We start from the raw sequence: 14,091 nt of genomic DNA on the forward strand, positions 1-14,091 counted from the left end.
TCAGCATGTTGAAGATATGATCATTCTACTCCAATACTTTCAGTAGAAATTAGTGGAAGAGTTGGCAGTCGCCATGAGCAACAACACCACAGTGGCTGCCTACATAAACAATCAAGGGGACACCATCTCCCCCAGAGTTGAGTTACCTGGCAATGTGGAAACAAATGGTCAGATTCTGGATCTGACCACCAGGTACATCCAGACAAGCAGAATGTTTTCAGTGACAAGCAAAGCAGGGCAGATCAGGTAGTAGGAACTGAGTGTTCCCTACACCAAAAAGTGGCAGACTCCTTGTTAGAACTGTGGCAAGGACCAACAGTCAATCTTTTTGCCACAGTGGGGAACACCAAGTGCTCCCGTATTACTCCCCAGTCTCCAAGCAGACAGCACTTCATGACACCTTCCAACACCCATGGAATAACATAGAACATGTACTTCTTCCAGCCATTCAGTGAGCTGACAAAGGTCATCAACAGGTTCTTCATCTCCAAGGGACTCTGGATAACGTTTGTGGCTCCCCTGTGGCTGCAGATGGACTGGAATGCATCCCTACTCCACCACTTAGTAGACATCCCAAGACAACTTCCTGGAGCCCCCGACCTTCTGGTTCAGGAGAACAGCAGTAGGCTCCCTCCAGCCTCATGGTTTGAGTCTGTCCAGCAGCTCATGCAAAGAGAGGCTTTTCAGAGCAGTCTGCAAAAGTGATCACTGACACCTTGCAACCCTCATCTACTTAAGTGTACAAGGCTAAATGAATGGTCTTTTGCAATTGGTGCCTTGAGAGTGACTTTAGTCCTCTCAAGACCACTTTGTGGCATATCTACGGGAGGAGAAGGCTTTCCATCACTGCAGTGGAAGGCTACAGAGGTGTCTTGGCCCCTGTTTTCAATCCAAGGGGGTACAAAAAATCTAAAAAATTATCCATCATCATCAAGCATTACAGGGAGAGGTGCCAAGAGAGTTAAGGTCCCCAGAGTGGGATGTTACCAACCTCTTCTTGATGAAGTCTCCATTCGAACCTCTCAAGAAAGCATCTGATAGAGACCTGACATCAAAAACTGTATTCCTTCTCATTCTCACATCGGCCAAGAGATTGGGAGAGATATATGCTCTGTCATACAACATTGCACATGCTGTGGGGTGGTCCTCCATCTCTCTGGAGTTTGTCCTGGACTTCATGGCCAATACCCAGAATCCTGAAGTGCAAAACCAAAAATTCAAATGGTTCTTTGCTCAGTCAGAGCCCTGAGGCCCTAGCTGAAGCTTAGGCTCCGCACAGACTTGCCTACAGGACACTCTGCATAAGTACTGGCCATGAGAAGAGGGACATCTCCAAGAACACCATCTCTTTTTGGCTCAGGGAAATCATATTCAGGGCATACGCCACCATGGAAGACAACTTACTTCTCCCAACCTAGAGTTAAAGCCCATGACAAAAGGAGTATAAGCCTCTTGGTGGCATATAAGAGAAACTATTTTGTCCAGCAGCTCCTAAAGACAGGAATGTGAAAGAGGCAGTTCACCTTCATGTCTTTCTACTTACAGGACTTGGCCTTCAAGTTCCTGGACACATTAACCCTGGGTCCAGTAGTAGCAGCCTAGCAGGTGATATAATGGCAGCAAACCTCCAAGGGTAGGTTCTGCCAACAGGATTCTCTCTCTCTCTCTCTCTCTCTCTCTCTCTCTCTCTCTCTCTCTCTCTCTCTCTCTCTCTCTGTGACATGTACAGGTTGGGTCGACTCAAGTTTGTTTTCCTTCATTGACCTGATTTCTAAGAGGAAGCTTCAGCAGTATTGGTAGAGCGGCACTGGCATTCCAAAGCACGCCAACGTATACTTCAGATACAACAGCCTTCCACATATTGGTGAGGCTCCAACTATGAACCCTTAGTTTCATATTCCCATCAGAATACGAAATTGTAAAGTAATTTGTAATTTTCATAGGATGCATATGGTAGTTTTTACCTTTTCAACATAAATGTTAAGTTCTTCATTGGGCGTGTGGGTTCCGTTCTCAGCCAGCACTCTGCTGGCCGCGAGTTCGAATCTCTGACCGGCCAATGAAGAATAAGAGGAATCTATTTCTGGTGATAGAAGTTCATTTCCCGCTATAATGTGGGTCGGATTCCACAATAAGCTGTAGGTCCTGTTGCTAGGTAACCAGTTGGTTCTTAGCCACATAAAATAAATCTAATCCTTCAGGCCAGCCCTAGGAGAGCTGTTAATCAGCTCAGTGGTCTGGTTAAACTAAGATATACTTAACTTTAACATAAATGTTGTTTTCAGTAATTTTCATGTTAAGAGTTTAGTGATAAAAAATTCTCCTAAAGATGTTTCTGGCTGCATCTATGAAATTCATTGTAAAAAATGTGATAAAATATATTATGGACAAACTGGAAAATCACTTTCACAACGAATCAAACAACACCAATATTCTGTGAGAACTGGCCAAATATCGAATGCATTATTTGTACATATGAGAGATTTAGATCATCCTATTAACTGGAGTGACGCAAGACCTTTAGTCCCGTGCAATGACACAGTTAAAAAGAATATCATCAAATCTTGTTTTATTAAGTCAAATAATGAAAGTTTTCTAAATTCAAGTCTTGGTTTGTTTAAACTTGATGCCTTCATAATTTAAAAAGTTGATAAATATATGCAAAGTTAATATTCATTTTTATACATGTTTCTGCAATGTGAATGGGTAAGGTTCCATTTGCCTTATGGTTAAGTACATATTTAGATTAGTTTGTGACGGCGTGATCCCGGATTTGCCGTGGATTAACCTTTTGTTTTTTACCCCCTGGCAATTAACCATCTGGTATTCAAGGTTATATATGTTTTTGGACTTTGTAAGCCTAAACTTTAGTATTTCTTGTTGTTTGGTCTTGGTTTAGTTTGTGACAGCTCGATCCCGGATTATCTTGGATTATCTTTGTTTATTACCCTGTGACAACTGACCATCTAGTATTCTTGTTCTTTTTGTTTACTTTGTAACCTTCTTTATATCTGTGTCTCATTCGTTCCCCGACGATGCGTTAATAACATGAAAGCGCTTGGTACTGAACTTCTGCCTGTCATTTTCCTGTGGGATTCGCTTATACACTGAAGTCATGTGCATCTACTGTGATTTTTTAAGCATATACATACATATACATATATATATATATACATATGTATATTATTTATATATATATATATATATATATATATATATATATATATATATATATATATATATATATATATATATATATATATATATATATATCAAGGGGCATCCAGGAAAAAGGCATGCGTATATAAAAACAACAGCTTATTTTGCCGATAGCATTTCGCAATATCTTGTTGCATCTTCAAGGCTGTAATTTTTACAAAAATATAACTTAAAATCCTATAAAAAACAAAGTAAAATAACAATTTAAAAATCACACTACAGACAGACATGACCTACCTAAACTGAGTTACAAGAGAAACTAAAACATCTAAAAGAGAAAGAGGGTAAGGAAAAGTTGAGGTACAGACCAAAATATAAACAAACAACTTATGTTATGAATAGCTCTGTGGAGGCTGTCTGGATGTTTAACGAGGGGATGGTAGTTTTAATCATGATGGACTCTAAAGTGGTAAGTTTCCCCTCGTCTTGCGTAAAAGATATGATTTTAAAATCTGCAAAATTGATGTCAGTTTTGCACTGCACCGCTTGATTACGTATATTGGAGGTTTCGGGTCTGGACAGTCTGCAGCCAGTTCTGAAACTGACTCCCTGGTAACAGCGGATTCAGACCTGTAGCGTCCGTTTTGTGCATCCAACATAAGTTCCCAGTTCACACTTGGGACGTGTATTTATATACGATGTTGGATAACAAAAGTGGGGCCAATCTCTCCTCATATCTGAAAAAAAAACATATTGTTAGAGGGTTAATTTCAAACTTATTCCAAAAAAAAACCCTCTAACAACAGGTTCTTTTTTCAGATATAAGGACAGATTGGCCCTGCTTTTGTCATCCAACATTGTTTATAAATACACATGTCCCAAGTGTGAACGGGAAACTTACGTTGGATGCTACAGGTCGGAATCCGCTGTCACCAGGGAGTCAGTTTCAGAACTGGCTGCAGACTGTCCAGACCCGAAGCCTCCAATATACGTAATCACGCGTTGCACTGCAAAACTGACATCAATTTTGCAGAATTTAAAATAATCTTCTACGCAAGACGAGGGGGAACCTACCAATTTAGAGTCCATCATGATTAAAACTACCATCCTCTCGTTAAACACCCAGACAAACCTCCACACAGCTATTCATAACATAACAAGTTGTTTGTTTATATTTTGGTCTATACCTCAACTTTTACTTAGCCTCTTCCTTTTTTAGATGTTTAAGTTTCTCTTGTAAGTCAGTTTAGGTAGGTCATGTCTGTCTTTAAAGTGATTTTTAAATTATTTTATTTTGTATTTTTATAAGATTTTAAGTTATATATTTGTAAAAATTACAGCCTTGAACATGCAATGAGATATTATAAATGCTGTCAGCATATGTATATATATATACAGTATATATATATATATATATATATATATATATATATATATATATATATATATATATATATATATATACAGTAAAACTTCGACCTACACGATTTGAGTTGCTTGAATTCACACACACGAACTTTTCACTGGAACCTAACTAATGGGCATACGCGATTTTTTCACAGACACACCGAAATTCTCGAGAAACCCTGCAGAAGTGGGTGCTTAATTTTTGAAGTAATTTACAAGTTTTCATGCTTTTATGTGGAAAATCTGTATGAAAAATGCATTTCATTCTTTTATGTGTAAAATCTATGAAAAATGCATTTCATGCTTTTATGTGTAAAATCTGTATGAAAAATGCATTTGATGTTTTAATGTGCAAAATCTCTATGAAAAATGCATTTCATGCTTTCATGTGTAAAATCTCTATGAAAAACGCATTTCATACTTTCATGTGTTGTACAATCTGTATCGAAAATGTATTATTTTTATTTTTGTACATGCATAAATATGATGCAAAGGTAATTTCAGCACATTCACTTAGTGTACTTTTACAAGATGTGATACCCATTTGCAAAGTTACTGCACTTTTCAAAGATGATGCCCCTGCAGAAAATGCTTGTTTAATGTTTGAAGTACATTTATAAGTTTTCATGCTTTTAACTGTAAAATCGATATGGAAAATTTATATTTATATTTCTGTACATAAATATCATACAAGTATTATGTCCATTTGCAAAGTCTTTGTCACAAGGACTTTACATGACCTTGGGATGAGGTTGTTCAGTCACGCTCATTTGATAAAATGAATTCGTTAATGTAATATCAGAGATGTAACTAAGAGTTGTATAAGTGTTATTCTTTGAAAATTACTCTGTTCACCTCAGAGAAAAGTGCTGGTGCAATCTGTATGTGCATGTAATTACAGCACGTTCTGTTGGTGTACTTTTACAAGATGTGATACCCTTAGTTACTGCATTTTTCAAAGATGATACCCCTGTAGAAAGTGTGTTTAATTTTTAAGTTTCGTGTTTTTAGGTGTAAAATCAGAATGGAAAATTTGTATTTATATATTTGCGCATAAATACGATACAAAAGCAGTACAGTTTCTCTCTCTCTCTCTCTCTCTCTCTCTCTCTCTCTCTCTCTCTCTCTCTCTCTCTCTCTCTCTCTCTCTCTCTCTCTCTCGTAGTTAGCGCTCAAACATACTTTTATAACTTATTATTTCTCTGTACGTCATTACCTGTACATTATATAATTTTAGATTGATTGAATTTTACCTGTACTGTACTACCTTCTACAAACATTATGTACATGTTTTCTATATTTTATGGAATTGTACTTTTGTTGACTGACACATGACGTTTTGCCTAGTGACGCAAAGAAAACGGCTTTTACTCTTAAGTGACAAAGAAAACGGCATTCCATGAATTAGGGGTAACATTAGTATACGTACGCACCTACTGTAAATGCGCTATTATGAAACTGTGCAGTACTCAATTTTTATGTCAACCATTTACTGTATTCCTCTTTTAAGGGTAATAAGCTAAATTTTAAATAAAATTACACTAACTTTAGTTCATTTAAAAGTTAGCTTAATACTTTGGGAACATGATTAGGGTCATATTTAGTACTTAAACTCTGGAAATAAACATTTAAAGACCATGCCAAACTTACGCGAAAACTCACCTTGCACGAGGGGCTCCGAAACCTAACCTCGCGTAATTTAGGTATGACTATATATATATATATATATATATATATATATATATATATATATATATCATATATATATCTATATAGATCCCGGTTTCTGGCCGGTTCCGACTTCTGAAACCTTTTCAAATAATTCATCAGAAATTATTTCTGGCTTACGGCGCATGTTCCGGGTTCTGCGTCGTGCGCCGATGACGGAAGAAATATATAAAATGGCAGAATAATCATAATTTGAAGGTTTTTGATATAAAACTATAATAATAGTTTATATCGTTTTCAATGCACCCAGAGCATTAAAATAGGTTTTCTTATGATTTTGGCGATTTTCGGCGATGTTATGACGATATATATATATATATATATATATATATATATATATATATATATATATATATATATATATATCATATAAATGATTTGAAATATATAAATAAAAAAATTAAATTTAATAAATAACATACATATATATAGCATTAATAAAAATTCAAAACTACAAATACACAAAAATATGCTCTAGGCGATGTTGTTATATTGAGGTTAATAAATCGGGTATTTGTTCGAAAGCTTTGGGATTATTTGTGTTTGGGGTGAAGTTTTGTGTAAAAACAGATCTAGCTGGGAATTCCTGTTAGCTGGGAACTCCTATAAGCTGGGAATTCCAACTCTATCTCTCTCTCTCTTTCTCTCCGTTATTTGTTTTCAATTTTAATTATTATTATTATTATTTTTCTTTTGCTTCAGGCTAGGCCTGGACAATATCACTGGGTCTTTCGTTGCTTCCGTCCGAAAAAAGTGTTGCCTACCTTCATTCTCCAAATCCTTGTTAATTCCTAACATTATTTTTTGCTCACGTGTCCTTTGTTAGATTGCCGTGTTCTAAAAGCACTTGCAGTGTCATGAGTATTATATATGTACAGTATATATATATATATATATATATATATATATATATATATATATATATATATATATATATATATATATATATATATATATATATACATATATACAGGCAGTCCCCAGTTTACAACGGGGGTTCTGTTCAAATGCCGCGTCATAAACCCAAAATCGTTGTAAGCCAAAATATCATCGACAGAGAGAATCTTACTCTTAATGAAAACTATGTAAACTGTATTTTTATTGAGTTTTTCATCAAAAAACCTCCAAATTTTTACTATCCTGCCTTTTTGGAGCCATATTTCTTCCGTCAGATCAGCGTTGTAAGCGTTGTAACCCCAGAACATGCATTGTAAACTTTGAAATAATTTCTGATGAATATATTTGTCAAGTGTTATAACCTTGGAACGTCGTAAGCCACACCTGTTGTAAACCGGGGACTGCCTGTATGTATATACATATATATACTGTATAATAGATAGATAGATAGAATGAACCCCAGGGCAATTGCTTGCATACCAGTGTGTTTTCCCTAACTTCCCGACTCAGCAATGACCCTCCCTTCTGAGTGAATAAGATGGAAGTAATCAACACACAATCACGTGTGGAACAGAAATAAATTTCTGATTCACATCAGGATCAAACCCAGGTCTTTCAATTGAAAGGCAAGGGTGCTGCTCATTAGGCCACACAACTCATAAAAGAAGTTGGAACCTGAGGGCAACTGCACCCAAGAAATTACCTGGGCAAGCTAACTGCTTTCGTTCCAGTGTTTTTTCCCCAACTTCCCAACTCAGCAATGACCAAATTTACAGCATTTCATTCAAATTATCCCTTCTGAGTTAATAGATAGAAATAATCAACACATAATCATGTGTGAAACAGAAATAAATTTCTGACTCACATCAGGATCAAACCCATTTCTTTCAATTGAAAGGCAAGGGCGCTGCCCACTAGGCCACACAACTCATAAAAGAAATTGGAACCTGAGGGCAACTACACCCAAGGAATTACATGGGGAAGCTAACTGCTTGCATACCAGTGTGTTTTCCCCAACTTCCCGACTCAGCAGTGACCCACTTGACAGCATTTCATTCGAATTATCCCTTCTGAGTTTATGAATAAGATAGAAATAATCAACACACAATTATGTGTGGAACAGAAATAAATTTCTGACTCACATCATTATTAAACCCAGGTCTTTCAGTTGAAAGGCAAGGGTGCTGCCCACTAGGCTACACTAGTCATAAAAGAAGTTGGAACCTAAGGACAACTGCACCCAAGGAATTACCTGGGCAAGCTAACTGCTTGCATACCAGCAAGTTTTCCCCAACTTCCCGACTCAGCAATGACCCAGTTGACAGCATTTCATTCGATTTATCCCGAGTGAATAAGATTGAAATAATCAACACACAATCACGTGTCGAACAAATAAATTTCTGACTCACATCAGGATCAAATCCAGGTCTTTCAATTGAAAGTCAAGGGCGCTGCCCACTAGGCCACACTAGTCACAAAAGAAGTTGGAACCTAAGGGCAACTGCACCCAAGGAATTACCTTGGGAAGCTAACTGCTTGCATACCAGTGTGTTTTCCCCAAGTTCTCGACTCAGCAATGACCCAATTGACAGCATTTCATTCAAATTGGGTCCGTGATAGAATTTTAGATATTGCATTGTGAGTAAAGTCAAGCCCTATTATAAGCAAAGTGTTTGTTATCTATTATTTCCTTTATACTTTTACATCTTTTGCAATTGGTTCTTTCATGTTTTCTTGTAATGCATTTTTTTTTTTTTTCCGGGAGTAGAATTTCTAGGTGTTCATTTCAGAGTTTAATTTATCCAATAAATTTTCATCTAATTTACTTTAAATAATTGTTTGTGTGGCAGTATTTATGCCTCATCCGTTAATGTTGCAGATTCTGTGATTAATTTAGCCTAAATTTTGTAATTCCTATCTACATTATAGTTAAAGTTAAATTTAGTTTTTCGAAGGTCTCAATATAATATGAATTTGGTTCTTTGTGAAAAATATTTTGATGTTATGCACTGATGATGTGAATTTTATGTTTTATAGGGTACATCCCATAATTCTAATGTGAGAGGATGTTCTGCTACTAGTCCAGCATCAGCTGCTCAGTCTCCAAGATCCAGAGCTGTTGGAGGCCCTCAGGGAAATTACAGCAGGTATGAGGTGTTCTTTAAGAAAGAATGCTGTGAAGTATGCTGAATAAATGAGAAGTCAGTGTTTAAGTAAATGTCTTAATGCACAGACTGATGTCATATTCTAACCCAGGCCTGGCAAAAAATAAAATAGAAAAGCAACAGTAAAGCATTATAAGAGCCTAATACTAAAGGGAGCTATAGGCCCACTTTGTAATAGGTTGCAAGATGTAGTAGGAATGAAAGATAAAGGAAGTACAGTTGTGTGGTGTTAGTTGGTGGAAGAGCTGTTGCAAAGTTATATGCATAGGTAGTGAGTGGGGCAAGCTTTGCACATAACCTCTACAACCCAAGACCACAATATAAAAACAAGAAAAATTTAGAATGGAGATAGATTGCTGCATGAGTTTTGAGCTAGGTTTTTATGGCCTTTGGGAATCAGCTTGTGCGTGTGTGTATATTTGCATGCATTTTTTTTTTAATATTGCTGTTCTGAGTAAGGTAGCTTAGTTTAGGATGCTTAGGTAGAGTTGTCTTGGTTGTTTGGTAAATTAATCGTGGTTGTGGGTTTGTATTAACTCCGTTTTGTTTTGGCTGTACTTCAACCCAGAAACAATTAGAAGGGTGCATGTCAGAATTCAGTTGTGTTTTATTATTATTATTAAAAAATTTTGCTGTTGAACTAGAAACTATCCTAAATTTATAGTATGGTGGGAAAAATGAAAATGAATGCAACGTGATGAAGTTTTTCAGTAGAGAATATGTGGTATCATGGTTAACAAAGGCAAGATTAATGGCAAAGTTGGAGAAGATGGAAATATGACAAGTTTTATACCATTGTATTTGGAGAAAATGCCTTAGCACTGTATTTAGATATGCATGAAGCAACTGGATAAGCACAGAAAAGATAAAGGCTAGACTGGAAGTTGCCTCTAGAGAACGGGTTTGCTGGTTAGAGAGGGTGAAATGGGTTGGGTGAATGGTCAGTTTCTATAGTCAGCATTGGACAGTCAAATGGGGAAAAAGGGGGAGCCTCTGGTCATGAAAAACAAGGTTAGTTACTAGGAGCATTTGTTAGAAGGGGTACAAGAATCTTGAAAGTGATAGATGGATTGACTAAAGAGGGCATACTAGGATGAAGGAAGTAGAAGGCTGATTGCCTCTGTTGATAGCTGTTGATGGCCACAGACGTTGAAGGTCCTTTGGTATTTGAATTTCATGAACAGAACACTTAAGCAGTGTCACACAGGATGTAGTTACTGATGCATGCAGTGAGACTTTGAGGAATTGGATGGCTTGTGTCTTGACAGTTATCAATCTGAAGTCAGCTTATCTACAGCTCCTTGTTGGTAACAAGGTTTGGAAGTACTATTTTGTAGATTACGAGTGTAAGGTATATTACATAATGAAGTTGCAGTTTGGACTTTTGGCACTACAGATTGTTGCAGTGGTCCTCAAAATTATTCTGCAAAAACTTTGGAAAGAATGAAGTCTGGCACTTGCTCACATTGACACTAAATTATTTTTAAAAAATATTGTTGACAGCAGATATGTTGCATTGAATTGTTGGCTACAGGATCATGAGATGTAATATCTACATCACCATACTTGCATGTAATTGCTTGCAAATATATTGGAAATCAGTTTATGTTTCAGTATTTTTTAAATGAATATTACCTCTATTATGATAGCTATAAAGTCTTGCACCACTGGGAGGACATCAGAGTATAAGCAAAAATTGTTCCTGCAGGGATACAGTCCGTCATTTTTCATGAGTGGAGTTATCTAGCACATCACGCTTCTAGGTTGTGTACTGACTAGAAAACAAACAACTATCACAGGTAGGCATGGGACATCTGCCCTGACCTCTGTTAGCCCACTTCGGCTTTGTGCTCTCCATTGTGATTAGTGTTGAGCCACAGCTCAGTTATTTATTAGCCTGTGAGTGTTACTGTGAGTTTGTTGTAAGGTTTTAGTGAAAATCTGGCAAGTATTTTTTAGTACTGTGTGACAGGTGCTAGCCCCTTTGTTCTTTGTGGTGGCTGCAGTGGGGGTAATGAGTTTTGCCATTATGCAGGCAAGGAGAGGAAACATGCACCATCCTTCCACTTCCCTTTTGTCTGCAGTACTGTGTGACAGGTGCTAGCCCCTTTGTTCTTTGTGGTGGCTGCTATGGGGGTAATGAGTTTTGCCATTATGCCGGCAAGGAGAGGAAACATGCACCATCCTTCCACTTCCCTTTGTCTGCAGTACTGTGTGACAGGTGCTAGCCCCTTTGTTCTTTGTGGTGGCTGCTATGGGGGTAATGAGTTTTGCCATTATGCCGGCAAGGAGAGGAAACATGCACCATCCTTCCACTTCCCTTTTGTCTGCAGTACTGTGTGACAGGTGCTAGCCCCTTTGTTCTTTGTGGTGGCTGCTATGGGGGTAATGAGTTTTGCCATTATGCCGGCAAGGAGAGGAAACATGCACCATCCTTCCACTTCCCTTTTGTCTGCAGTACTGTGTGACAGGTGCTAGCCCCTTTGTTCTTTGTGGTGGCTGCTATGGGGTAATGAGTTTTGCCATTATGCCGGCAAGGAGAGGAAACATGCACCATCCTTCCACTTCCCTTTTGTCTGCAGTACTGTGTGACAGGTGCTAGCCCCTTTGTTCTTTGTGGTGGCTGCTATGGGGGTAATGAGTTTTGCCATTATGCCGGCAAGGAGAGGAAACATGCACCATCCTTCCACTTCCCTTTTGTCTGCAGTACTGTGTGACAGGTGCTAGCCCCTTTGTTCTTTGTGGTGGCTGCTATGGGGGTAATGAGTTTTGCCATTATGCCGGCAAGGAGAGGAAACATGCACCATCCTTCCACTTCCCTTTTGTCTGCAGTACTGTGTGACAGGTGCTAGCCCCTTTGTTCTTTGTGGTGGCTGCTATGGGGGTAATGAGTTTTGCCATTATGCCGGCAAGGAGAGGAAACATGCACCATCCTTCCACTCCCCTTTTGTCTGCCCCTTCTGTTCGTGTAGGGGAGGCAGTGGGAACACCTTTATCAGCAGCTGCAAAAAAAAAGTGTACCTTAGTTTAACCACACCACTGAGCTGATTAACAGCTCTCCTAGGGCTGGCCCGAAGGATTAGACTTATTTTACGTGGCCAAGAACCAGTTGGTTACCTAGCAACGGGACCTACAACTTATTGTGGAATCCGAACCACATTATACCAAGAAATGAATTTCTATCAGCAGAAATAAATTCCTCTAATTCTTCATTAGCCGGCCGGAGACTCGAACTCGGGCCTAGTGAGTGCTAGCTGACAACTCTACTGACTCACCCAAGGAGGAACTATCAGCAGCTGCAACCAGGGTCTTCTCTGTTTGTCTGGATGTGTTTTCAACAAGGTTTGAAAGGGTTTGAGAGCCAACGTGGCAGACCATGGAAGCAACGTTGCCATTTGACCTTCCTGTTCTTTGTATTTGTGTTAATAGATATCAAAACCCATTAGTCAGTAAGCTGCTTGTAAAGAAATTCATATCGAATTGTCTTTGGCATGAATAAAAATTTGGGTGTTTTTTTAGAACATAGCTTCTAAATGTTCATTGGCAGCTGTGTCTTTCAATTTTTATACAAATAATCTTTGCCTTTTATATCTAAAGACATAGTCACTTGGAAGTTCCTAACATATTTTGACCTACCTTGGTTAAGGAGGGTCCTCAGTGGTGGTCCCCTCCTTGTTGCCTGCAGGTACACAGAGGGATACCAAGATGCTTCAAATGGTGACAAGCTTTGGTGTGAACTTCCTCACTTCCTGACCAGACAGTGAGAGGCTCTGTCTTGCCCCTCTTCATTTTGAGTATCTGGAGGGATAGAGAGAGAGAGGGGGGGGGGGAATTTTCAGCAATTTTGAGGCCTGAGTCAGGCTACTCTAAATGTCAAGAGGATTTGTTGTTATCCTCTTCACTCTGTGACAAGATGTCAGAATGTAGAGAGGCTTCGTCACAACCCACTTCGCCTTGCATCTCAAAAGAGTGGAATTGTCTGTCAACTCAGTGGGTGAAGTTGCACCACCTTGAACGACGAGATGTTTTGTCACGCCCCTCCTCACTTCGAGACAAGACATTGAGAGGTTTCATCTTGACACTCTTAGATTCAAAACTAAATAGGGAGGGCAAAGTCCGACGTCTCCATGGCTGGGAGTAATGACAATTACAAATGTCAAGGCATTTCAAAACCCAAGAAGATTCATCTCGACCCTCTTCGTTTTGTGACCAAATGGCTAGAGGCTTTATCACTACCCATTTTCACTGCTACTCAAGAGAAGGGCAACATTTGGCAACTCGTATAGTTGCTCTTATCCATACTACTAATTTTTTTTTTATAGAGACAACTTATGATAGGTTTATTGAGGGGTGTAGAGCAAGAGCAGTAGACCACATCAACAGTTTTGAGGAGTAAATCAATCACTACTTAACCTTTAGTTTTATTTACTAGTTTTATTTACAAAAATGATTCTGTACATACTGGGTACTTCACTGAACAAATCTGTGTAAGCAGTAACCAGACTTCTTAAATGCCTAATTTATCACAATATTTTATTCTTACTCCTTTAGTAAAGCTTGTTTGCGTCAACCTAGAAAGAAACACATACAGTAAACCCCTGTATATGCGGGGGATGCGTCCCAGACCCCCTACGAATAGTTAAAATCTGCGAATACTTATTGTCCCTCCCTCAAAAAATACTTATAACTGCCTGTCTTGAAAGTTCAAATACTAAACGTATACTTAAAGTATCAT

The 14,091-nt window shown here is 38.3% G+C and overlaps 2 protein-coding genes across 22 annotated transcripts in view; one reads left to right on the plus strand and one right to left on the minus strand.

Annotated features, from left to right (window-relative positions):
• Positions 1-14,091, plus strand: part of LOC136833716 (UDP-N-acetylglucosamine transferase subunit ALG13-like) — a 539,859-nt gene that overhangs the window by 175,084 nt on the left and 350,684 nt on the right. For all 21 annotated transcript variants that reach the window (XR_010851592.1, XR_010851593.1, XM_067095956.1 and 18 more), the window contains one exon: positions 9,229-9,338. Coding sequence is in view for 19 of the 21 variants with exons in the window: in XM_067095956.1 (XP_066952057.1) it covers positions 9,229-9,338 (110 nt within the window). In the remaining 2 variants the exon portion in view is untranslated. The remainder of the gene's footprint in view (positions 1-9,228; positions 9,339-14,091) is intronic.
• The window catches only part of LOC136833810 (uncharacterized), a 345,490-nt gene that overhangs the window by 53,332 nt on the left and 278,067 nt on the right, over positions 1-14,091 (minus strand). The gene's annotated exons all lie outside the window — the stretch shown is intronic.

The sequence above is a fragment of the Macrobrachium rosenbergii genome, chromosome 4 (genome assembly GCF_040412425.1).
Source record: "Macrobrachium rosenbergii isolate ZJJX-2024 chromosome 4, ASM4041242v1, whole genome shotgun sequence".
NCBI lineage: Eukaryota > Metazoa > Arthropoda > Malacostraca > Decapoda > Palaemonidae > Macrobrachium > Macrobrachium rosenbergii.